The 27137-nt window shown below is 41.5% G+C and overlaps 1 protein-coding gene across 1 annotated transcript in view; it reads left to right on the top strand.

Moving 5' to 3' along the window:
• Positions 1-4511: 4511 nt before the first annotated feature.
• Positions 4512-27137, top strand: part of akt3a (v-akt murine thymoma viral oncogene homolog 3a) — a 43570-nt gene continuing 20944 nt past the window's right edge. Inside the window, exons 1-2 of the mRNA XM_054599735.1 lie at positions 4512-4609; positions 26910-27035. Of these exons, the coding sequence (XP_054455710.1) occupies positions 4564-4609; positions 26910-27035 (172 nt within the window). The 5' untranslated portion in view covers positions 4512-4563. The remainder of the gene's footprint in view (positions 4610-26909; positions 27036-27137) is intronic.

Raw genomic sequence — 27137 nt, 5'->3', positions numbered from 1 at the left:
AACAGAGAAAATACTCACATTTTAGAAGCTGGTACTAATATACTTGGTGTCTTTGCTTAAAAGGTGCAAAATAGTTGAATAGTTAACAAATTATTCAGCTCCACTTAGTGAAAGCAGCATGTCAGCAGCAGCTCACATTTTAGAAGCTGGTACTAATATACTTGGTGTCTTTTCAGAAATATAACTTTAACACGTCCACATTCATCCAAACAGCTGAGTGGATTCATTCATATGACATTACTATTATTGAGGCAACTCAATATAATGTTGATTTAAATAGCTGTAGCATAAATGGACAGCAGTCTAGGTATGACTTGATTGGTGACTGCACAAGTGGCCACAATTGTGATTAATAGGGTATGTCACACTCATGACAGATAATGATATGTATTTGTGGATAATGATGGGGGACAGGGTTTATTATGCTGCTGCATCAATGACGGACTCTTGCACCTAATGGTTACAAAGTGTTCTTAATATGTCATTGTGCAAGATGGTTCAACAACGAAGGATTGATTATAGACCCAATTTGCAACATCTTTATTATATGGAGGGTGGAGGATGAGTGAAGGTGTCTCACAGCCAGAAGAAATAAGCTGTTTTGAAATCTGCTGGAATGGCAGCTCATATTTCTGTGTCTCTTTCCAGACGTAGCAGGGTCACAAGGTTTTGGCCTGCGTGGGTATTGGGCCTTTGATCAGGGCTGGTTGATGCAACCCAGTAGCCTACTTTTTTAGTCTGACTGAAATGTGTCCAAACCACTGAGTACTTTAAACTGTTGCCTTCGCATGTTTGGTAAGTTTTGTAATCGTGTGTACTGGGTCTTTGATCAGATATTTCCTTTGCAATTTTTGAAAATGGAAGAGGACAGGTACTACCGTATGAAATACACTTTATCAGACATTTGGCTGTAATTAACAACTATTTACAGTATCACTTATTATGTACATTATATTCAAAATTAGTTTATTTGTCTATAAAATGTCAGAAAATTGTGGAAAATGCAAGATGACAGGTTCAACCAACCAATAGTCATAAACCCAAAGATATTCAAATTGCATTGGTATAAAACGGAGAAAAAACCTCACATTTTAGAAGCTGGTACTAATATACTTGGTGTCTTTGCTTAAAAAGTGCAAAATAGTTGAATAGTTAACAAATTATTTAGCTCCACTTAGTGAAAGCAGCATGTCAGCAGCAGCAGAAACTTCTGTCCTCCATCAGTGTATACAGGGGTCACGTTCAGAAACTGTGTGGTCACTTGCATTTTAACCGCGCTCACAGTCCAATACACAATTCCTGTAATTACGTGCACTAAATAAAATAAAATTTGACTTAAATCATGAGCATGTAAAGTGCTTGTGAAACACAAGCTCACACGCAGCCTGTGTGGTCAGCTATATTGATTAAAATATAATTGATTTTGTTCGTTAGATGTGCATTAGATGGACAAAACACATCCCATGTTAGCAGTGTAACACTTGAAGTCCTGCCAGAAACTGGCTTTCATTTTGGGAAAGAGATTTTGGCTCACTGCTGCTGATATGAGGCCACAGTTTGTGGTAAGAAGGGGTGAGGTGAGGTTTGCTGTCCTGACAGGAAGGTGGTAGAACTAAGAACGTGTCTACAAATACTTTTCTGTAAAGTTCTCCTCTTTGTAAACAATTTATGTGAAAGAGCCACACCAATTTATTTATTTATTTTTAAGCCCATTTCATATAGTGTTTTCAGCCACATTTACAATCATACCATAGGTTTAGAGCTACCACCATGGTTTCAGTTCACAAATACTAATTTGGCTCTATTTATTGTTTGTCAAAGTTATATTAACCAGTAATGCAGTTCCAAGAAGTGATTTGTTTTGAAAACAGTTAATGGTATTTTAATTGTTGGTTTACCAAGAGTTTGTGGGCACAGAGGAAATTAATACAAAATAGTTAGCAACCTCATTTTGGAGAATGTTTGAAAGTTGTTGAGGTCACAAGCATGCAAACGTCCATTTTTGTGTTTAAAAATGAGGAAAAGACCTTAAAGTATCAGCCATTACTCAAAGATTTGCTCTTTTTTTACACTATACACTTACACAATAGCTGTGTAGCGGTGTAACAGCAATTTGTAAATGTAAACAGCAAAGTTCTAGTCATGCTTAATATGTATCACAGCTGTGTGTAGGTTGTTTAGGTGTTTTCCACTGCCAGTGCCTTTGATACACGTAGAGCGACTAATGATGGGAGTTGACTGTCTGGTTTCTGACTCTATTTCCTGTGACTCTAAGTTGCTTCTCTTCACTAACTCCTTGTCCCCTGTCTCCTTTTCTTGTTGATGCCTCTGGAATGAAATATCATGAAATAAATGTTGTCTGGCAGGTGCTACCCCTGGCATGGCTGGTTCATCATGGCAGTGCATATCTCCATAGCAACAGCTGCCCTGGTGACAAGGGGTTGCCACTGTCTGGACATTTTGTTCCTCTCTTTTCCTCATGTCTCCCTTTCGTCTCCTCTAGCCTCTCAACATGCTTGTCCAGATTAAGGTTAAAGCTAACTACAACTTCATTGAATTACACTGTAGACTTAAAGCTTAATCCAGAGCAGTACAGTACAGTACCTATAAAAAGGATTCAATCCCCTTGAAAGTAATTACTAGGGCTGGGTATCATTTTGGATTTTCTTCTAAATCTGTGCTAATAAGTTGAAGCTTGGCGCAGAAATAATTTAACCTTAGTTTGACAATTATAAGCATGGTTTCTATAAACATGTTTTGTTTTTTTATTTAACAAAAAGTTTTCAAAAATCAACTTTTAACACAAGCAGCTGTATAACAAGAATTGTCTAAATATTTTTAATATAAACCAGGAATACTGAATAAGCAATATAAAGAGTCTGATCAGATATTTGAGGGCAGATTGGTATAGTTTTTGATATTGTCTAGACACTTTATGGTTGGTACCAAACAGCATTTAAAGAGTGATACCTAGCCCTTAAAATTACACACACTGTTATTCAGTGAAACAAAAAATTTTTTTTTTTACAAAAGTCCCGAGGGGGTGAAAATCTTGAATAGGTACTGGTAAGGGTGAAACTAACAATTATTTTCATTATAAAAACGTCTGTAAAAAACACCCTTCATTATTTCCCGCAGCACAAGATGTCCTAATATAAGAAACAGGAAACAATGATTTTAAGGTTATTTTTATATAACAATTAATAAATGATCAAAATAGTGATACTTGCTGTAAAAGGGAACACTAAGTGAAAGCATTGTAGACGCCCTTGTGACCAAAGAGTGTTGTACTAGTCTGCATTTGTTCGTCTGGTTTCAGATTCACTATACTGCTGCCTCCACATAAAAAAAAGCTCTGTGTCACCTACTAAGGTTATGACGCTGCAGTCCCTCAAAGTGTCTGCAGCAGTGCAGACACTAGCTTATCTGAATACTGATTTCCAGCTAGATGGCTACGACTGCTAGCCTAGCCGCCGTAGTGCTGATTTCCATTCAAGCAGAGCGGCGTAGTGTTGTTGTGCAATACAGTGTAGTAGGGTGCATTTGAGGTGAACACGGCAGCTATGCAGAGAGAGCGAGAGGGAGAGCGGGAGGGAGAGCGGGAGGGAGACGACAGAGAGGTGCAGAGATTTGGGCAGAGAGAAAGAGAGTGTGAGAGCATCCCTAACTGCCGTTGTTGCTATTTATAGCCGAGCCCTACTCCACAGTCCTGAGATGCTCTCCCACCTCCCACATGTCGACAAACCAGCCTACACACAAAATAATTTGACATGCCGAGATACAGCAAGCACAGAAAGGTAGACTGGCTTTTGCACACAGCACAACCTGCTCATAAAAAGATCTGTGAATGGATGAGAAGCAGAACTCAGGAGGTATTTGTTTGGCAATCAAGGTCAGTTATTGCTTCATCAAGAGCTCTGCAATTATTCATCCTGTTTATCAGAGAGAGTACAAGCGATAGAAAGAAGAACATGGGTGTATGATTGGGCGAGGGGGGAGAGCGGAGGGAGCATTTGTCCACACAATAACTAGTTGTTTGTCTTGTCAGATTGTGTGAAAGGGCTTTGGAAGGGTGAGAGAGGGAGTAGCAGAGGAGGAGATAAATAAATCCATGCCTTCTTTCTTTTTTTCTTTCTTTTTTTTGTCTCCTTTCACTTCCTTCCAGGCTGAGTCACTGCTGCTGAGGAGGAAGGTCTGGAGAGGGAACGAGCGAGGAGGAGGAGGAGGTGGAGGAGGAGGGGGAGAAGAAGAAGAAGAAGAAGGGAGGGAGACAGGGAGATAAGCCACAACAGGAAACGAAACGACACATACACACACGTCGCGCGTTTGTGTGTGTGTGTGTCTGAGAGGGAGACTGCGCGAACGAGAGGTTGAACGGGAAAGGAAGGGAGGGAGAGTGACGCGGAGGCTGGGAGAGCCGGCCCTCCCCCCCCTCCTCCTCCTCCTCCTCCTCTCCTCCTCTCCCTCTCTTTTCTCTCCTCTCCTCCTCTCCTCCCCCCTCCTCCCTCTCTCTCTCTCTGTGGAGCAGGCGTGTAGCGGCATCAGACTCGGCGTGAAGGAACCATGAGCGATGTCACCATCGTTAGAGAGGGATGGCTCCAGAAACGGGGTAAGTACATCCATTACCTCTCTCCTCCTCTACTCCCCTCCTCTCTACCTCTACCTCTGTTCTCTCCTCTTCTACTCTGCCTCTTGTCTAGACTGAGGGCCCGGCAGTGCCTGTCCACATGTGCCGGTGGGAGGATGGGAGTGTTTGCGATTGAGTGTGTGTGATGACATGGACGTCTGATTATCTGCTATACGAGTATATACGTGTGTGTGTGTATATGTGTGTGTGTGTGTGTGTGTGTGTGTGTGTGTGTGTGTGTGTGTGTGTGTGTGTGTGTGTGTGTGTGTGTGTGTGTGTGTGTGTTTTTTTTCCCCTCACAGGGATGTGTCTCTTTATTATAAGCTTGGCTGGCTCTTTATTTGCTAAGCCTCTATGTGCTTCAAGCAGGTTGTGCCTGAAAAAAGAGTGTGTGCATGTATTTTGTGTGTGAGTGTGTGTGTACGTGTGTGTGTGTTGTTAATAACATCTACCAGGCCCGTAATACACTGCTGAAGCAAAGTGTTCTGTCAGGCCAGCGTGTCTACTAGTGTGTGAAACCAGTTGGTTCTAGCTCTCTGAGGTATTATTGAACATTGTTATGTTTTAAGTCATATGACATCTGGTTGAGGGGGCACTTATGACACATCCTGTTTACCACCAAGTTAATGAGAAATTGTAAAAAAAAAAAAAACCAAAACAATAGTTGAAGAGCATGTAGCAAGGATGGAACTTCCCTGTTCTCAGACATCCATGACCTATGTTCAGTGAGCGGTTGCAGCAACAGGTGAAAAGTCATTTGTGGCGGGGTCAAACTCAACCAGACAGTCAGAAAGTGATAAACAGTAGCTCTGTGTTGATTTAAAGGCACCGTAGGACTGTGTGTTTTCCTTTTAACACACTGAACATTGCCCTCAAAACCATACTTTGATGGTGTTGTATGTCTGCTGGTGCTGATGCCTCCAGGCACAAATGTATGTGAATGTGTATGTGTGTTTCAGTAGAAGAGCCTCAGGGATAGAACATGGGGGGGTTTCCCAGACATTTAGGCCAATGAGCATCATCCCCCTGACTATGTGATGGCGTCTAGGAATGTGTAACACAAACTGTTGAACAGGAAGTGACATGGATACATAACAGACTGCAGGCTTCTGGGTAATGTAGGCTATCACTATGGCACAACAAGACAACATGTTGGTGCTCCTCACTACATGGATGCTCTCTCTCTCTCTCTCTCTCTCTCTCTCTCTCTCTCTCTCTCTCTCTCTCTCTCTCTCTCTCTCTCTCTCTCTCTCTCTCTCTCTCTCTCACTATGTCACACACGTACACAAATACAGTACACACTCTGTTGCTGCTGAAGTAGAGGGGAGCATCTTTGTCAACTGAATTTGTGCCAGCATGCCAGTGTGGTCCTCAGACAGTCGTCTATGCATATTAAGAGGAACACATCGCCCCCAGTCACGACGCAGCGCTACCAGTGTTCGTCAGTGTGAGAGAGAAGTAGAGATAGAGGTTGTAGGAAAGGAAAGGGGGGTGTGTGCTGTTTTGTGTCAGGAATATGAATGTCTGTCTGCATCATATGCTAAATCTTTGTCTGTGTTAGTGTGTGCGGAGGGGAGCGGGGTCGGGGTGTGCTGACTCACTGTCCAGGTCGTGATACAGCAAAGACTGCAGTCTTAGTCATTAGACAACTTTTTTTTTTACTGAAATGAAATGGCAAGAGAGGGATGCATTTACCGGTAGTTGTGTTTTGACTGTCTGGAAGTCTCTGTACTTTCTTTACTCTTTACTCCAAATAATACAAATGGTTTTGTTTTGAATGAGCAAGAGGCAGACGGTGACACTAAAACACTGCACATCAATTAGGAGAGACTTAATTTAGAGTGAACAAATAAATGTATTACATGGTGCACAATAAAGTGAAACTTGTGGAGAGTCATAGGCAATTTGACCCCAGCGTTACGTTGTCATACTTAGGGGGGGTAGTCGTGTCATAAGATCAGAAATAGTCCCCCCAGTGTAGTCTAGACACTGGTGGTGGTGGTGTTGGTGAAGAGATAAAGAGAGTAGCTGAAGATCTTGATGATTGGATGTGTAGTGGGGACTTGTAATGAACTCAGTGGAAGTAGCCTTGAGCACTGGATATGATGAAAACTGGAGGTGAATCGGGTGGAGGACGCCATCCGTTTTCATTTAAGCAACAACTGGCAGCAGAGTGGATACGATAGGCTTACTGGTTGTGGCAAAATCTGGTTTGGTTTGACTAGGAGTGAATGCCTGTAGCCAGCTGATGGAGAAGAAGCTGGAGAGCGAGAGACACAGAGATTTGTGAATGAATGAGAGCGTAAAAAGAGTCTGAACTTCCGCCAAGCTTCACCAGTGGAAGATCAGAAACAAAGACTGGTGATATAGATAGAAAGGAAACAGAACAGAACTCTGTATGAAAGAGAGATGTTCACGTGCTTCTCAGAAGCTTGTAATTCAATCAGTAATGAAAAACTGCTGAGTTCTTATGTATTGTTTGCCTATTTAACCATGCAAGTTAGATGAGTAGTTATGTATCTTAATTGTTTAAAGGGGTAAATCAGAGTAATATATAATCTCCATTCTTTTTGCTTGTTAAAACAGGTTGCGTGTTTGTTAATCTCATAATTGATCATTTTATCTTCGATTAAGTGGATATATTAACAGATTTAAGGATATGCTTCCAATATGGTAAAAGTAATATAAGGATTTTTAGTTGTAAAGGTGATTGTGTGTTCCCAGTTTTACTTACACATAGATTTTACCGCAAAGTAAGCAGTCAGGTCAAATATGTTAATCATCATTTTATAGACAACTCTAAGCAATACAGAGATTTATATCAACATTGTTGTAAACTTCATTCTCAGGGCATAAATTCCACGTGCTCTACTTGATGGTTTGCCTGTTCAGGTCTTAGTGTTAGCCTCTGTACAAGATACAGCTCATGCATGCTCTACGTGTAAAAGAGCTGTATGCGACTTAAGTTTCTCCACCATGATGCTTTAATGACACTATGTCTGCAAATAGATTGTTTAGTGATTGTTTTTGAGCAGAGATGTACCCACATGTCAGGAAGCGATTAAAAAAACAAATTTGTAAATGTATAAATATATTAATACTAGTTGTTGAGTTCTATAAATTGCTGCCAGGTTGTGGCGACTCAGTGTGGAAGTTTATTTTACCGTAATTTGACCAGAGTGGGTAATTGATAGTGATGATGGGTGGTTTTGAATGTTTGTTAATGTCTATGTTATAGGCTTTTAACTTTTTTACGACTCTGTCTTTTGTTGTCTGATTAATGGATCTGGTAATAAAGTGAAATGATTGATTAAAGGAGATTGTTTCCCGCTTCATCATAGCACAAAGTACTGGTGATGACTTCCTTCTCATGCACCCTCAAGATGATGCTCTCTTCCCTGCATGTTTTATGAAGGAACTGTCCGCAGTGTGTGGCTTTTGTTAGACAAGCTACTAACCATTTGAATAATTGGTCAAAAATGAGGATGTGCTTGATTATGGCGAAAAATCCTAGTCACTATTGACTTTGGAGACATCATGCATTTAGAAAGAACATTTTGTAGCCTACATTATAAAGTGCGCTGGATTTCTAACACAAGAGAAAAGGAGAGCATAATGCCGAATAGAATGTAGGATATGTCCATTATCTTGTTTTCATAATGGTTGCAAGCAAAAAATTGTAATTGACGTTCGATTAATTGCACAGCCCTACCAATGTAACGCACTGTGGGTTCACTGATCAACTTACATGTCAGAGGATGCTGATCACTTCAGCGGTATGCATGTGCATTGATTTCAGTAAGCATGTCCGCCACAAAGGCTTCAGGAGTATGTAATGCTGTCACTGGGAAACATTACCGAGAATGGAAAGAAAGAAGGAAAAAAGGGTTTTCCTCACAATCAATCAGTTCAATTTAAAATAGAGAGTGTTTCAAGTGTTTTGAGATAAAATACAAAATCATCACAGATGATACAAACAAATAAGCGTAAAGATGTGATAAAACAAAGCAGTAAAATATGAATTCAAAGATTGTTCATCATCACAAGCCAATCCTCATCTTGGAACACGGAGACACCTCAGGAACATCTTTGTAAAATACAGTACACCGTGTCCTCAGATGACCGAGCCTTTCAGTTCTCACATGCCCACTACCATGGCGATGGTTTCTTTCCTCCTTTCATTAAATCACAGTGCGGGGTGCATGCGGCTGCATCATTTCTTTATCTTTGGAAATAATGAACTGTGGATAGATTTACCAGAATCTGTAACCGGAATAAAGGCAACAGATTTGGAAGAAAATATCCAATGTTTGAACATAATGTTCTGTTTTTAAAAAGACATTTTGAATGACATCTGGTTCAAAATCTTACAGATATATTTGTTAGCTACATCCAGTTTTAGCCTTGGACGGACATTGTCTTATGTAAAATGTTGTTTTTGAGGGACCAAAATCAGACGCTGCGCTCAAAAGTTACAGGGCTGAATCTGAAGTGAGCTCCACTTCATTTCCGCCCAGGCCAGGTGTTTACCTTCTGTCAGTGCATGTGAGGCCACAGAGGTCACAGTCAGCCACTGTAGTCGAGGATACTGTTACCTCCACCGGCATCAACCCACACAGCAGTCAGCACAACAGATGGCCAGGAGATACAATAGAAGGAGAAACACTGAGGAAGAGAGACAGGGGAGAAGAAATTCAAATTTTTTGACATTACTGTCCTCCAGATGTGTTTCTCTACATAGCTACTAATTAGATGAGATACAGCTGTGTCAAAGTGGAGAAAGTCTCTTTGCTGACTTGGTTTTGAAATAATCCAAGATCAATGATTCTTTGTCTCCAAGGAGAGTTTAAGCCATCACATATATATATAGGATGGATTTAAGAGGATGTAAAACTCCTTTTAATAATTTAGAATTTTAAAAAATTTAAGAAAAGAATATTACCAACCCTACGTGGGTTAGTCACAAGGCTTTGATGATGGATTGACGATATACTTTGCAGTAACATTTAGTGAGATAGTAATTGCAAGTTTTTTTTCTTGAACTGCAGAGAAATTTAAAGTTCCATGATTCCACAATTTTTATTTAAAGTTTGCAGTTTAACATGAGTCCGAGCTACATATAACCTAGCATATTGTGTCAAACTCAGTCATCTAATAATATTGGACTCATCATCCTTTTCTTATTCTTCTTCTGGATGGAGGATTCAGTGGAAGTTATTATTATTGATTTCTGTGAGCAAATGTAAAAAATTCAGGGGGCTCATAGGGCTGTGGTCTCGTTCATTTTGACATGGTTTTTGTATCGGACATGATGCAGTAATAAATTACAATGCTGCGTCCCACCCATTGTAATGTTCTGCTTGTCCCGCTGTGGCTCTGTGTCTTTAGAACTGTTCTGCTGTTGCACCTTATATCCTAACATTGTTTGTTTGCAAATCCCATCCATAATATGTAGAACTGAATCACTAAGGAGACAGGTAGGATGTGACTCTGTTATATATTCAAAGTCTCCTTTTATAAAAAATCTATTTGTGTGTCCCAACCGGTCACTTAATGCATCATGGTATGATCGTATGATAGACAATTAGCTGAAATGCGAAGGAACACACCTGTCCTCTTTTACTCTCTTTTCTCTGCACTCTCATTCTCTACAACGTACAGTATGGACTATTCTGTGTACGTTGGGGTTCATTGGGTGCAGTGCAGTGAGACAGCCATCTTGGCTCAGTGAGTTCAGTGAGTTCAATGTTGCTGGAGGCTGGCTGGCTGGCTGGATCAGGTGGCAGTGCCAGATCCCTGATATCAATCACTAGCCGCTGCTGCTGCTGCTGCCTCCGCCACTGTCTACTGTGTCGCCCTTCCTCTCTCCTCTCTCCTCTCCTCCTCCTCTGTCCTGCCTCTGCTCTAGAGCCTGTCAACACAACTCACCCCTTTTTATTGCAAATCACACTCTATTTTCCCTCTCAGTCTATCTATATATCTACCTACCATCTCCCTGTACTTCTCTCTTTCCATACCCTCCGTTTCTGAAACTCACATGTACATACCGGGCAATAGCAGACAGGCAGACAGTACAGGCTTTGTTATGAATGGCATCCTCTTGCACATCCGGAGGAAGTGTACGCTCCAGTGTGGCTTTACAAACTGTCTCCATTGTCCTAAGAATGACTCACTCTACACTGCAGAGAATGGCAGTCAGCCAGACAGTCAGACCGTCAGACAGACAGACAGACAGACAGACAGACAGACAGACAGACAGACAGACAGACAGACAGCACAGTGCAAACAGACAGACTGGTCTGCAGAGCCTACAGACAAACAGCAGAGGAGAGACAGGCAGTGAGACGGATAGTTCGTGACAGATAGAGCCAGAACAGAGGCAGACAGAGCTTGCCCATATAGAAGAGACCTGCAACTTGCAGGTACAGATACAGAATGAAAGACAGATGGGTAACAAACACAGACAGGCATCAGAGAGTGGGTCACCTTTTGTATATAATCTAAATATGATATTTTTGATTCGCAAAATTAAAGGGTACAAATTGAGATAATAAACCTTTCATTTAATAGCTGCACCAGCACCTGTCTAACCTATTGCTCTTATCTTACCTGTCCCAATCCAAAAATCTGGTCCATGCACTGGAGGATGTGATGAATAGAAAAAGCACAGTACAAAACTAAACAGCAATGAACGACCTCTTACTTTGTATTATCTATTCCTTTTCCCTGCTGCTTTGACAACTACTCAGAGAAAAGATGTGAAAAGATGTAAATGTACATATTTTCCACCATACTGCATTATAACTATGCTGGCATAACTTTGACACTACATTACGTGGCATATGCTCAGTTCTCCATTGCAAATGCCGAAGCAGCTTGCTGTTTTGAATGTTGTTGCATTTAACTTTCCTTGAGTGTTCCTTAAACTTGCAGATAAATAGTGTGAAGTTGTATAACTCTGCAAACTCCAAATAAAATCAGTGGTAAGTGATACAGTAGCGAGCGATCCCTGAAAAGGCCATACAAACAGAGAGATGGATTAATGGACGAGTGAGTGAATGAACTAATGTAGAGTGAGGCAGTCTTGGGTAAATGAATGAATGGATCAATGAATGGAGTGCTGATCACTGCAGAGGGGAAACTTGGATAGAGGAAGAGAGAAGGGGTGAAGGGAGGGTAATGGGATTAGTTTGTAGCTCAGGAACATCAAAGTGCTGAGCTGAAACATTTGATCACGGTGTGGGTGGACACATGCACATGCATTCACACATACACTTTACTAAATTGACATTATTGCTACCGTTATTTAATTATATCAATTATTAACGTGCTGTTAAAAGCAATGTCAGATTCCAGAATTCAAAATATGTTCCTTCATTAAACTCATTAAATCACACCTGTTTGTTTGATTAATGATACTAATTTTTTACCACAAGCAGGGTCTGGACCATATATACTGTTTATCATCTGCTGGTAATAATTAATCAAAAAGCAGAGAATTATGTTGTTGCAGTTTGTAGTCTAACAAATGTATGCGTCATCCTGTGTTTTAGTAAAATACTAATATAATAGATCACCAACTGAGTTTATTAAACCTTATAGTCAAAATGTTAAAAGGAGGTTGTTTAAGGCCAGAGCCTCTGTGGATAAAGAGTTTCTTGCGTCCTTGATTTCCTCATTTAGTTTTTTCTGTCTGTAAATATAATATTTCAGTTATTGTTGATTTTCTACTGTTTTTGTTGCTTATTTATAATACTTGTTTTTTTTTATTTCATTTTTATTTTTATCTTGTCTTCTTTTGCTATGTCTCTTGTGTGCACTTTACCCTATGCTGCTGTAAGCCTGCAAATTTCCCCGCTGCGGGACTAATAAAGGATTATCTTATCTTATCTTATCTTATCTTATCTTATCTTATCTTATCTTATCTTATCTTATCTTATCTTATCTTATCTTACTGGTTTCTATCCATCACTATTCAACAGGTGACTATTATGTGTTTTCTATGTCGTTATAAATGGCAATCCATTGGCTGCAGCAGCTCTGAAACCAGATTCTATGTTGAAGTGTACTAAGAACGAGATTAGACCAAAGGGGCACTGTGTGTGTAGTGTAACATCTTGAGGTGTTGTGGGCTGGTTGGAGTAGGCTTTGGGCTGATTAGAGGAGGCAGGTAAAATGGGGTTTGGTTTGGCTGATTTAGGCCGACAGATTAGTGCCTGGTGGCTAACAGATAGTGTAAGTGTTTGCTGGCAGCAGAAGGACCCCAGAGTGTGACCATTTGGTCTCATATTGCCACTTAATTTATTTATTTGGTCCCCCAAGTCTATAAGATATTGATCCCTAACTTGTCCAATAGAGATATTAAATTGTTGTTATTATACTGTACTAAAACAGTGTTTTACGTCTTACAAAAGAATACAGTGTTTCTCTAGGAAATTCTATTGAGGACCTGTATTGCTCACTTCCAAACTGCTGTTTCTCAAATATCGGGGAACAATAGATAATCAAATATACACTCACTCCTTATTAAGATAATGTAACCACACAGTTTGATGGTATTTTTAAATGCCTTTTAGGCTAAAAATTGAGCGTCAGTTATCAACCTTTTGCTTACCAAAGTTGACAGAATGATCGCCATTCTGGTTATAGCTTATAATTGAAGTGATAATGAATTGCTATATACAAGTATGTTAGTGCAGAAAATGTGATTTCCCTAAAAACAAGTTGTTCAGTTCTGCTCAGGTATATTCTGCACTGCTGTTACTCTGTGGGGTTTTCTCTGATGCTAATTGTATGATTTTTAATTACACACTATATTAAATTTGTTGAACTTTTATTTACCTGAGCAGATGAGTTAACAACGAGAGTGAGAGCGGGTAAAGTGTTGTTTTTTTATCTTTCTTTTCCTTTTTTTATTTTACACAGGAAAAGTGGATTCAAACAAGGGCAATAACGCCGGCCACATTTGTGGACAGTGGTCTACATCTGGTTGCCAAGGGAAACTGGACAACCATTGTTGGTCTGAAACATCAGTTACATCCTTGATGTATTTTCTCGGATTCACTCAGCTACTGTGGCACAAAGCTCTGTGTTGCTTTATTTCTTAAACGGAGCATCTGTTCCAGAGAGCAACCTCTCTTGCAGAAGCTTATGGGCAGACCATGAAGGCAGCAGCTGTTTGAGGCTACAGCAGGCACTTGCCATTTTTATTTAGTGTTTCTGAATCAATTACCTGGTCTGATTGTTGTCAGATAAGGTGCAGGGATCACTAATGTAAAGCAGAGCCACTTACTCAAGTTTATCGTTGCCCATTCTTACTTTGCTTAACTGTTGAGCAAAGGTGAGTAGAGATTTGGGAAACCCATCAGCACTGTTAGTCGGTTTGTGAAACAAATACTTACTATACCAACGCTGCTGTGGTTTTCCTCATTTTAATGATAAATATATTTTAATTAACAGTATTTATTTTGTACACCATACCTTGAGTGAAATATTATACACGTATTATACGTTTTAGGCAGCAGTGTCAAGAGTTGATGAGTCTAGTTAAGAACAGCAAAGCTACGCACTACATATGGCCCTGCTCTGTCAGCCAGATGTGAAGTAAAGATACAGTGAAGGTTTTTATTTTCTAAGACAGCCTGTTGAAACATCTGGTCATTTTGATTACCTGGGTAAATATATGGACGCCTTTGGTGGGTTTGGTTTGAGTTTGCTCCCGTTTTGCCTGACTTATAAGTTGAGCTGCATGCTGATGTCACAGTGGCCAGGATAAAGGGACAGTCAGTCTATTTATAACTTCCCACCTGTAATCTGTCGCTGACAGGATTAACTAAGCCACTAGCTTCAGCCTGCTGTGCCACAGACACACTGAAAATGTGAGTCATGAATTAATCCATGCCTTTAACAAAAATTGTACAGTTACAACAGTGTGTACAGAACATTCAAGGAACACACGTGTGTTAAAATGTGATCATTATTAGGATTATTCTAGGAAAAGTTTAAACAGACAAATATGTGTCTGTTTAAACTAACCAGGAAATGTGACACTGTAATCACGTTACAAGCTTTTTGTTCTCTTTGTGTGCATGTGTGCTTGCATGCAAGTCTCTTGAGTTGTATGCATCTTTCACAGAGTCTCATTTAGTTAGCCTGATTAAAAATAGAGAAGAAGAAGAGACCAAACATTGACAGAATTTTTTCATCCTCCCTCAGCCTCCGCCGTCTCTGGTTGCCAATCTCCAGTCATTAATTAGCCGTCCATGACAAAATTCCCAGTTCCCAATCTGATACTAGTGTAGAGCAGCGGACAGCAGTGGTAATCATGTCAGCCAGACTTGGCTCGATGTTCTGAGGGGGCTAAATCTCCCCCATATGGTCCACTGGCTGGGGCCCGCACCTCACCAAGCTCTCATTAAACTAGTGCTTAATATACCAAGGTAAAGAGGGACACAAACACACACACACACACACACACACACACACACACACACACACACACACACACACACACACACACACACACACACACTTACTAATGCATACACTCAGCTGTAAGAATCAAATCAAGACATCTGACAGGGGATTGGGCACAAAGGGACTTGAGGACAAGAAGGTGGTGTTTGTTTCTGTGTTTTTTGTGTGCATGTGGTGTGTGTGTGTGTCTGTGTTTTGAGAGGCTGATGCTATACAATTGTTGACTTGCCATCTGTCATCAAGAAAAGAGTTCTATCTTTGTTTGTGTGTGTGTGTGTGTGTGTGTGTGTGTGTGTGTGTGTGTGTGTGTGTGTGTGTGTGTGTGTGTGTGTGTGTGTGTGTAACGGTGTATACAGAGGAAAGATGAGATGAGAAATAAAGAAGGAAACAGTCAGCGAGCTGCAGATGTCTCACAGCATAGCGGCTGGAACATGAGGTTCAATGGCAGACTGCTGTATGAGAGGAGTTGGAGGGGGAGAACAGAGAAGAAAAGAGGCGAACATCTGCCATATTCAGATATTGCTCCGTGGTTTGAGTGTTTCTACACAATATCTTGAGGTTGAATAGACCTGGGAAACGGCCTGCTCATTAAATATCTTTCAGGGCTATAGGCAGGCAGGTTGAAAAAAGCAGAAATTACTTTGGGTTTCACATATATTCTTCAGTACATTTTATCAATATGTATGTATAACTACTTATCACAAAGAAAGTACCATGTTTTTGGTGCAGTGCCAAAAGTTGTTTCAAGTACATCTTTTGTTAAAATGCCCAGAAAATGCCCTTGATAAAATCATTACTGAGAAACACCAAAAACCACACAATTCTTTGAGATTGTTCAGCTCCCAATGGAGATCTTAGTGATATAAAATTCTTTATGAGCTTTGGTTGTGATTTGTTTTTCTCGAAAATGCAAGCAGATTTAAATAATGATACAGAATACAAGAACACTATTATTCAATTTAAGAATATAAGGATTTATACATTTTTTTCTATAAATGTGTTTTTTCTTTCTTTTACACATTACAACATTGTGAACACATGTTGTCATCTTTGTCTGCTTTTAATTGTCTGAGAGCCTCAAGTGCCTGATGCCGGCCAGCTGAGGTGGACACGTTGTCAAAAGCAGCCTCTTAGACAAACAGACGTTACAACATGACAAACACCAGCTCTTTAGAAAAGGAGAGAGAGAAGTGTTTGTCTCAGATGGACTGACATATAGAGCTGTCTGTCACCTCATTGTGTGACAGACAGACAGACGGGTCAGTCACTAATTGTAATCACACTTTGATTTTGTTTGTCCAACCTCTACAGTAGTTCATTAAGTTGAGCTGCCTAATCACAAGCAAACGGCATCTTGTAAACAAAAGTCACATGGGCTTACAAGTAGCATTTCTGTTGTACATGATTGAGCGTGACTGATTGTTGATTGGTGTACTGCTCCGTTTTGTAATGTTGTGCTTTACGAGCATGATTAACTGCAGCCTATCACATTCTTTTCTAGAACTGTGATCCATCCAGATATAACCACGTTGTTCACTCTGTTGAAACGCCTAAAAGTAAGAACATATAGTGGTTTTACTCTCACCTGTCCACACAAACAAAATGTTATGTAGTAAATAACCCAGAGTTGCCCAGTATGAATGCAGCCTGATAGACAGATGGGCACTTGGACAGGTGGACAGACAGACAGAGAGACGGACAGAGACAGACAGGTAGCGAGGACAGAGGGGATAGCAGAGAGCAGCAGTTAGTGAGGTGGAGTGCACTTACTGTCGGCCCTTCAGTGCAACACATGAATGAAACCTTTAGAATGGGGCACGGCTGGGCTGCTGTGTGCGTGCATGTGTGTGTGTGTGTGTGTGTGTGTGTGTGTGTGTGTGTGTGTGTGTGTGTGTGTGTGTGTGTGTGTGTGTGGGGGTATATGGGGTCGGGAAGGGGGCAGGGGGATGCACTTGACAGTAGTTGGGGGTGTAGTACTTGATTGTTTACTCTAGCCTGCTGCGCTGAGCTATTGTGCTCCAGTGTGTGTGTATGTGTGTGTGTGTATTTGTGTTGATTGAGTATACTGTGTGTGTGTGTCTGTGTGTGTGTGTGTGTGTGTGTGTGTGTGTGTGTGTGTGTGTGTGTGTGTGTGTGAGTGTGCGCATGTGAATAAGTTTACAGACAGACAGGGAGACGTACAGCACAATGCCTCTCTGCTGCTCTAGGAAGGGAGGGGGGGCTTCACAAAAGACCAAAGGGGTCTTATGTTGTCCATACACACACACACACACACACACACACACACACACACACACACACACACACACACACACACACACACACACACACGTAACGCCAGCTGCCGCCCACAGGCCCAGCCCAGCATTTCTGAATTAATAATACAGAGCCAACCACTCTGGAATAATAGTGATGCACACATACACACACATACACACACATATACGCACAAAGCTTTGCACCTGTTCACCACTGCTCAACTGGTCAGGGTTGGGCTGGTTAAGGTCCCCTATGCACACACACACACACACACACACACACACACACACACACACACACACACACACACACACACACACACACACACACACACACACACACACACACACACACACACACTCCTTGTTGCCTGTCTGATGTAGGCAACAGTTAGACAGCTGTGTCTGTCTCCTGACCCTCTCCATCTCTTTCTGATCGACATCTTTTCTTATTGAATGATTGGTCCAGCTGTCTCACTCTATTCCTCTGATTGGTTGGTTTTACGGCCAATGAGGAAAAAGAACAGTATAAGAATTTGAATATGAATGTCAGATTTAAATGGGGAGCCTTAAAGACACTCACTTATGAATGCGCAATATGAATATAAGGATTACTGAAAAAAGAGGTTAATTACTAGTCAGGTTATTATTATGCTGGTCATGTCAGTATGTAAACATTCTCACAAACTGAAAATTTCAAATAATTTGAATAGTTTATATTCAAACTAAATTACATAAATTGTTCTGCTTAAAAGGTAAAAGAAAAAAATACATGTTCTACTGATGTGTTGTGGATTCTAATGTTATTTCAATTAAGAGTTGTATTTAGAAAAAGGACGTGGACAAAAAGTCTATTTAATGTGAACTTCAAGGATGTAAACTAAATGAGGGAATCAATGATGCCAACACACAATGCCATCCAAAGGAGAGAACAGAGAGACGCAATATACCAGCAATCAGTGCAATTTGATTAGCCTGCTCATTGCCTGTGTGTGCCTCTCCTAATCACATTGGATCCACTGAATTTTGAACACAAGCAGCGTGGCATCCCTGATGTTATTGGGTGTTTGAATGGCAAGGGTTTTTTGTAACGGTTAGCTCGGATTGTATTTTTACCGTCTCGACACACCAGAACACATCCTAAAAAAATCTGTCTTTGTGTTTATAATGGCATGTTATGCTTTGGTAGTTGTGTGTGTCTTTTTTATGTGTGCGTGGGAGGATGGATGTGTGTGGATGCAGCGGGAATAAACCTTCCATGCTGTGTTTAATATTCTTTAAGGGTTTGATGATCTCGACATAAACCTTAGTTTGCCCCGACTGGTTAGTATTAATAACGTTATATATGCCTCCTACTGTATGGCTACACTATGTGCTTAACTATTGAACTGTAGCATATGAGGTAAATAAGTACTTTTGCTAGTAAGAGATTTAAACTTATTCTTTTCTCACTTTCTTAGCATTTGTTTCACATGTTACATTTCACATGTTTTTAGCTTCATCGTCTTGCGGTTCAAGCCGTCACAGCTCTGTTCTTTAAGACTGTGACGAACAGACTATGAATTAGGACCGACTGTACAGGAGGTCATACTGGGCCCAGCTGTGTCTCATGCCACTAATGGTCCTGCTTCACAGGACGGGCCTCTGCAAACAGAAGAGTAAGAGCAGGAGACCAGCAAGCAGGGCAGAGGGGCCAACACAAAATCGGTTTAATTACACCATTAGGGAGGAAACCTTCACTTTGACATTGCACAATTTCAACAGCCTCCTTGGGTACAAAGAAAATATGTTTGGTCTTGAACCTCAATCTACATTAATCTGATAGTTGTGAAAGGTGACAATGCATCTGTAGAGATGTATAGCTGTCACACAATGACTTCACAATGACTCTTAATTTCAAATCAAGTCTTCCATGTATCATTATTAAACAACAAATACTGTATTTCTGGAAAACAATTTTAAAGTCAGTAGAGCAGCCATACAGTGTAATAGTACAAGATCATATTGAAATTCCCAAATTAACTGGTATAATCCTAATCCTATCTGGGCAATGGCCAACTTTGTCTCTCAGGCATAATAGTAAAAGCTGATCCAAGATTAGTATTTCCTGGTGGTTTTATTAATTCTTCAACAATAGCTGTGTACCGGTGTTGTTGTAATGACATATTGTGCAGTCAAAGCCTTCCTCATGTAATCCGTCATCTCTCCCTTAGCAATGTCACAGAAATCGGCAACTTGCTGGACTTCGACCCTGAATTGAACAAGTTGTAAATGAGGTGAAGTAAAGAATGTTTAAATGACGATAACGAAATAATTATTTATTCATGTATTAATGTACAGAATGTAAAGAGAGCTAAAGTAGTCACAGTAATGAATTAAGACATAAGCTTGGAGTTGCTGTGGCTTAGTGACCTTCACCCACCCACTTTGTGTATGTGTTGCTCTGCATATGTGTGTGGGGGTAGAGAAGTTTATGTCTGGCACAGGTGGTGTTCAGCAGCAGCCCTCCAGCTAAGATGCTAATATGCTAACACTGCACTAATCCTAGGGTGCTTTAGGAAGCAACGGACTCTGCCCCCCCCCCCCCATCCCCCACCACCACATACATTAGAACGTAAAACACACACGTACACAAACTCCTCATACATACCACATTTTATATATATATATATATATATACAGTACCAGTCAAAAGTTTGGACACACCTTCTCATTCAACTACTTTGAAGAATCTAAAATATAAAACATATTCTGGTTTGTTGAGCATTTGTTTGTTTGCCACATAATTCCATATGTGTTCCTTCATAGTTTGGATGTCTTCAATATTAATCTACAATGTAGAAAAAAATAAAAATAAAGAAAAACCATTGAATGAGAAGGTGTGTCCAAACTGTTAACTGGTACTGTATATATATGCAAACACTGTACACACACACACACACACACACACACACACACACACACACACACACACACACACACACACACACACACACACACACACACACACACACACACACACACACACACACACACACACACACACACACACACACACACACACACACACACACACACACACTCCAGTGGATTAGGATGAGAGGGGTCTTGGCTGCTGTGTGTCCGTCATTCCCTCTCCAGCTCTGTGTCAGCATCACAGCGGTGGCCACCATGCTCCAGGGAGCCACCACCATCTACTGGACAGTAGTGGTACTACAGGAGAGGAGTGGGATAAAAGGAAGATAAGAAGGGAAATTTAAAAAAAAAAGAGAGGTTTAGTTCTAATTTAGTAATTCTATAGTTAAGTCATTTTTTTTCACAGACACTCTGTCAAGTAATTGCAAAACTGTGAACCTGCAATATGCTGCCAGTGTGTGTATCAGTGTTTGTATGTGCGTGTGCCTCCTCCTTTACCAGCTGGGGGAGCAGAGGGGCACCAGGGCAGCCTGTGTTTGAGTGTGTGTGTGTGTGTGTGTGTGTGTGTGTGTGTGTGTGTGTGTGTGTGTGTGTGTGTGTGTGTGTGTGTGTGTGTGTGTGTGTGTGTGTGTGTGTGTGTGTGTGAATGTGCATCCAGCACAGCCTACCAGGAGGCGCTGGCTGTGTGCAGCTGGCTGTGTGAAATCTCCTAGTGGCCCCCAAGGGATGGCCACACTCCCATGGGTTTCCACTCAATCTGGCCGCCCTGTGGCTGCCCTGCCCTGTCTCCGACTCTCTGTCACTGTCATAGCATTAACCGCGTACACTGAGGGCCTCCTCTCTTACTCTCTCATTCTCTCTCTCTCTCTCTCGTTCAGACTCTTGCTGTCTCTTGCTCAGCCCTCCTCGTTTCCCTCATCCTTTACTTTAGCATCGTCTTCATCTTTAGGCTGCGGTTGCCTCCATGTAGTCTCATTCAACAGACAGAGCCACAGGCTTGCACAATAACTCTAACACTGAACCTTTGAACCCAGCTGCAGCCCCAGCTTCATACTGAAATATATTTGACCCCTCATACTTGTCTTGTATGGCCATTACGCAAGAGGCAAACATTTCTTCTGAGCTTTTACAGGTAGCACACAGCACCGCTTTTGTTTCGTCAGTGATGGCTGTGTTTAAAGCACTCATGGAAACCCTCAGACACTCCAACACCAGTCCAGCACTGATGTGCTTATGAGACTAATGCACTGTAATTGGATTGGCTTTAAAGAGCCTGGATTCGCCTTAAGATGTCTGAGCAGACTGAAGTTAGAACTACATGGGTCGAGGTCACGCACAAAATAGACCGTAGAGACTGTGCATTATTAGTCTTTATTCATTCATTTCTATCAGAGCAGTACGAGAGATTGCAAGTGTCATGTGCAGCTCTGCAACTGGAGATGCAGATGTTTTCATCAGGTGTCTTACTGCACAGTTCCCTGCGTTCATAACCCCCAGTGAGTGTCCTCTCAGCTCCTCACCATTTCCTCCCCCTTTCCCCCACTTCCTTTACCCATTATATAATTGCCTGATGTTTAGCTAACCTCTCTTCCTCCTCCTCCCTGTGTATTAACTGCATTTACTCTCGTATCAGCCATTAATGCTCACATACACACACACACACATGAAACCCCTCCCCACGCTGTTGTGCCTGGAAGTGTTTTGACCTTTTGTCTATAAGGAGATCAGCTTAGGCGGCCGGCCAATCATTTCAGGGCAAAACCACCCATCAGTATGACTTCAAACTGCTGTTTGTTCGACGGTGAAACCTCCATCCTGCTACGCTGTGCAGTTGTGATTTGCTTTGGATTACTCTTTGATACTTTTCATAGCCGACAAACTTCAATTGAATTGTACAGTACATATGACAAGTTAAGATACTGTTGAAACATGATGGATTTTTTTAAATCTTCGATTAATATGTCAACATACTGGTCTATAAAATGTCAAGAAGAGTAAAGAATGCCTATTACAGGTTCCCAGCGCTCAAGGTGACTTCTTCAGAGCTTTTATCTGACTAACATTCCCAAATCGAAAAATATTCAATTTACAAGGATATTAAAAAAAACCGTCAAGTGTTGCATTTAAGATTTGACCACCAGCCAACCAAGTTTTGGCTTTTTAGTCTTCTGGATAACTTAAATGGTTAATCTAGCATCGAAGTTGTTGTTGTTTTATCATCTTTCAATTATCTGATCAGTTTATTGAATTGTTTCAACACCGAACATAATGTAGTTTTGTCTGTTATCAGCACACAAACAACCTGACCCTTCAAGTTTGAAAGAAGTCAACCTCTAGGTGAGCTAGCTTATCTTCTCCTTTGAGCAGTCAGCTTATCAGTCGAGCGACCAACCAGCTGTCTACTCACTCACTCACTCCGTTAGTAAACTTATTTCCTGTCCCATTACATCCAAAAACTCTGTTTTACTGCTCTGAACACAGAATGTGTGTGTGTGTGTGTGTGTGTGTGTGTGTGTTGTTATGTGGCCAGACGACACATTCCTCTCCCTGTTGGTGAGCTGCTGTGTATGTGCTGGAACGTGGCAGAACCTTCCCCCTCCATCCGCCTCCCCCCTACCTCTACACACCACCCCTCGCCCCCACCCCCACTCCAGCTCCCAGAGCGCCAGTCACACAGCCCCGTCTCTGCGCCATCTGCATATCAGCTCCAGCCTTGGCCAAAGCATTAAATTAAATCCCTGTTTGAGTTGATTAACAAATGGCTGGTGAGCTCACATAGTTATTTATTTAATTGTCATCAAGGTTTTTTTTCGTGTTTTTTGGTCTGTTTCGTTCTCTGCTGAAGTGTGGCATCCGGCGGAGCAGGAGAGCAGAGGTGTGCTGGTGTCCTGAAGGAGTTAGTGCGAGACAGAGAGGCTGCAGAGTTTGTCTCATTTCTGTTTTGCTGGCTGACGTTCAGCCTAACCATTTGTACCTGTTTCCTATTTCGCTCTCTGCATTTTCTCTCTCATTCGCTCCCTTTCCCCCCTCTGTCCTGAAATGAATAGTTAATCATGGCGCTAATTGAGTGACAGTTATTCTGTGCGTTGTTGTAATTGTCCAATCAGAAAGCTTGGAAGCGGCATAGTCACAGCTGATTCATCTCTGCCTCTTACTGCTAAATCCACAAGCTGCAACTGGAAGAGGTGCCAGCAAGATTCATTTCTCCTAGAAATTCCAAAATAACTTTTAAAAAGTCTAGTTCAGTTTTTAATCCAAAAAAGCAGAAAACAAATGGTTTAGGGGCAGAGACTTGGAGAAACTTAGCCAACTCTACTCATTCTGTTTTTGTCCCTTCTTCATTCAAACACTTGACTAAGGCAAAGTACATTGTTTGTATCTAATTGATATATTGTTTTGAATGTTTGTTTGTTGAATCTTTGTCAATGTCATATAATACTTTTCATATGGCTAAAAAACAAAACAGTAAGAGTTAATAAAAGTATGCATCCAATTAAAACAACAAGTTAGGTGGAAGACAGTACTTTGTGTACAAGACATTCTCCTCTGTTCCTTAGATCTGTTAGATCACCCACGTTGTCCTCTATAACTAATATTCTGACGTTCTAAAAAGAAACAGGAGAGTTCTGTTGTCTTAAGCACTGCAGAGTGTATTATTTACTAATTGGCCTTAAGGGAAAAGTAAAGTTTGCGTAGAAAACTAAATGAAACTGAAATAAGGAGTCCGAGAGAGATGGTGTGGGAAGGAGACCGGCTGTTCTGTTTTCTCCAGCAGTCCAAACTAGAGACATGTGGCTCCCCAGACAAGCTGTCCAGAGTGGGAGAGCTCGCTGGACTCATTACAGGCAGGGCCAAGACGGGATAGCTTGACAGAACACCATTGGATCATTTGGAGGGATTGGAACAGTCGAAACAGAATTGTGTTAGTTTTGTGTGTGCATGCGTGTGCCTGTGTTTGTTTGGAACGGCATGTGTGGACAACTGTCCATCTCCTCTCTCCGTCTGTGCCACCCCTGGCTGCCCCCCCCAGTGGACATGTACACACTCACACAAACACACACTCACTCACTCACTCACACACACACACACACACACACACACACACACACACACACACACACACACACACACACACACACACACACACACACACATACGCACTGTCTAGGCTCGGCCAGAAGGATTGCTTAAATGTTTTCAGTTGTACTGGACAGCTGAGCGATGAAGTGGCCAGCCACCAGCTTCCATTGGTTGGACACTTCATCAGGAAACTGAGTCAGAGAAATGACTGGACTTGGACCAGCAGGCCGGTTGTCTCTGCCAGTTTATAATAGTTTTATCAGTTTAACTTTCACTTTATCCTCATCTATTTTGTAAGTAAGCACACATCTCTTTTTCCTGTCCACTGTGAAGGTTACCAGAGTTTCTCTTTTACAGGTGATCATTTTTCCATCATTAGTTGAATGATTAATCTGATACACAATTAACCACTTTATTACTCAGCTCGTATGGCTGTTGTATTGCCTGTATTGTATGGCTTTTAATATTATGTCCAACCCCTGTAGTTTAAATTTGTAAAGAAACTGCGTCTTTGAAGGCTTAAAATACATTACAGTTATTTTAAGCTCACTTGCATTAATTTACAAAATACTAATGATTTTCCTGGTAGAATTTAAGCTCATTCATTCTCTCTCCAGGGACGCAAATACCCATAATGCATATCAAAATGCAACCCTGATCCCTAGTTTTATATTGGCTATTGGTTTGCTCTGAATTTAGGAGATATTCTCTTTCTACTCACTACCAACCTCCTTACATTCCATCCCATTCTTTTAAAAAAAATTTTTATTTTTCTTTCTTTGATGCCTTTTTAAATTTTGCCTCCCTCTATCCATGTTCCCATTCAGCTCCTCTCACAGCACTCTCTCTATCAGTAGCAAGCGATCCAAAGAAGATACTTTGTTTCTGAAAGAACAGGAGAAGGAAATAGGAGAGGGAATAGAGACTGAGAGAGGAGAGCAGAGCGAGAGGTGTGATTGGTAATCCTGATGACGCAACGGCACCCAACAGCATTTTCTTATTCTTCTCTGCCGCTATTCCCCCTCCACACACACACACACACACACACACACACACAAACACACACACACACACACACACACACACACACACACACACACACACACACACACACACACACATACATACACCTCCACCACTAGCAGCACCCAGAGGTACCGGCAGGCCCGCAGTCGCATGGTCCCTTTGACGGAGCAGGTGGTTTTCTGCGACGTGTTAACGAGCACGGCCTGCTGTCATTTCCGCTTTAAATGGATGTCACAAATAGAACACACACACACATGTACACACACACACACACACACACACACACACACACACACACACACACACACACACACACACACACACACACACACACACACACACACACACACTGCCTATTCTCCTCTCCCAGTGAATTAGCCTAAAGAAGGTGATCAGAGCTGTGCATGTCTAGAAATCGCTGGTTAATTAAAAGGAGTCGAGAGGTAGGGAACATTTGTGTCCTTCTGTGGTTTTTATTTCTGTTGTTGATGAAATGAGAAAGTGAAATGTTTACACAGCTCCCGGCTTTGCAAAGTGTTGAGATTGTCGGTTTTCCTTCATCAGAGCTGTGTGTCTCAGTACTACTTCAGCCGTGTCCTCTGCATGTGTGCGCAGTTTCATCCCTGTACATGTACTCATTGTACACTCATCCAGCTATGTGTGAATCCCCACACGTGTGCACTTTAATCCACGTGTGTTATCCGCCTCTGTGGTGTGGAAATGTTTGACACTCGTGTAATCCTGCAGTGGGTCATCCCATAAAGCTGTGGTGCCACCTTAGTGCCAGTCTGTGCCAGCCAGTTGGGTAATACTCTGCCACCAGCTGCTCAACAGATGTTGTTATTTGTTGCTGCAGTGTAAGTAAGAAGGGTCATTCTCTAAGTGTAATCTTATCTCATCTCATGTCATCGTGTCTCATCTCCTCTTATCTCATCCTTCTTCCCCCTTTGCTGGCGACCAGTGGTTTGTGTGTCTGTGTGTGAGAGCGTGTGTGAGTGTTGTTTTTGTGAGTTTATACGTGTGTATGTGTGTGTCTGTTTGGTAGAGGGGTCATCACCTCGACACCTGCCCATGTATCAGCCAGATGATGTTCCTGGCATGGATAGTTTGCTTGTTGTGCTGGTAAACATGTTTTTGTCATTTTTTACATGATAATCCGATCTGAATCTGGCAAGCACTGTGAGAGACATAGAGATACCGTGTGTGTGTGTGTGTGTGTGTGTGTGTGTGTGTGTGTGTGTGTGTGTGTGCGTGTGTGTGTGTGTGATATCCTTTGGACAGATGAGAGTTGGGCTGACAGGCTCTTATCCGTCAAGGGAATAAAATCTGTATTTAAAATCATCATCATTATTGCTATTAATACTTTCAATACACCATCATGATCGCCATAATCATCTTTACCCCTGGGTGCATTGCCTTCAGCAGCATCATCGCTGTTGCCCTTATAATCTGAATTTATGTGTGTCTGATTGAACATATTTGGCTAAACTCTTCCTATCTCTCTTTTTATCCATCTTTTTCTTTAGGTGAATACATAAAGAACTGGCGGCCGCGTTACTTTCTGTTGAAGACAGACGGCTCCTTCATCGGCTACAAAGAGAAACCTCAGGATGCAGACCTGCCCTACCCCCTAAATAACTTCTCTGTAGCAAGTACGTTACCTACCACACTTGTATCAAAATAGCCTGTGGGCACTGTGCTCTAACTGTATTGTACCTGTGTATTGACATTGTATACACACAGAACAGCAACAC

The sequence above is a fragment of the Anoplopoma fimbria genome, chromosome 6, assembly GCF_027596085.1.
Source record: "Anoplopoma fimbria isolate UVic2021 breed Golden Eagle Sablefish chromosome 6, Afim_UVic_2022, whole genome shotgun sequence".
In the NCBI taxonomy this organism is placed as follows: Eukaryota; Metazoa; Chordata; class Actinopteri; order Perciformes; family Anoplopomatidae; genus Anoplopoma; species Anoplopoma fimbria.
This window is presented reverse-complemented; position numbering and strand designations above follow the sequence as displayed.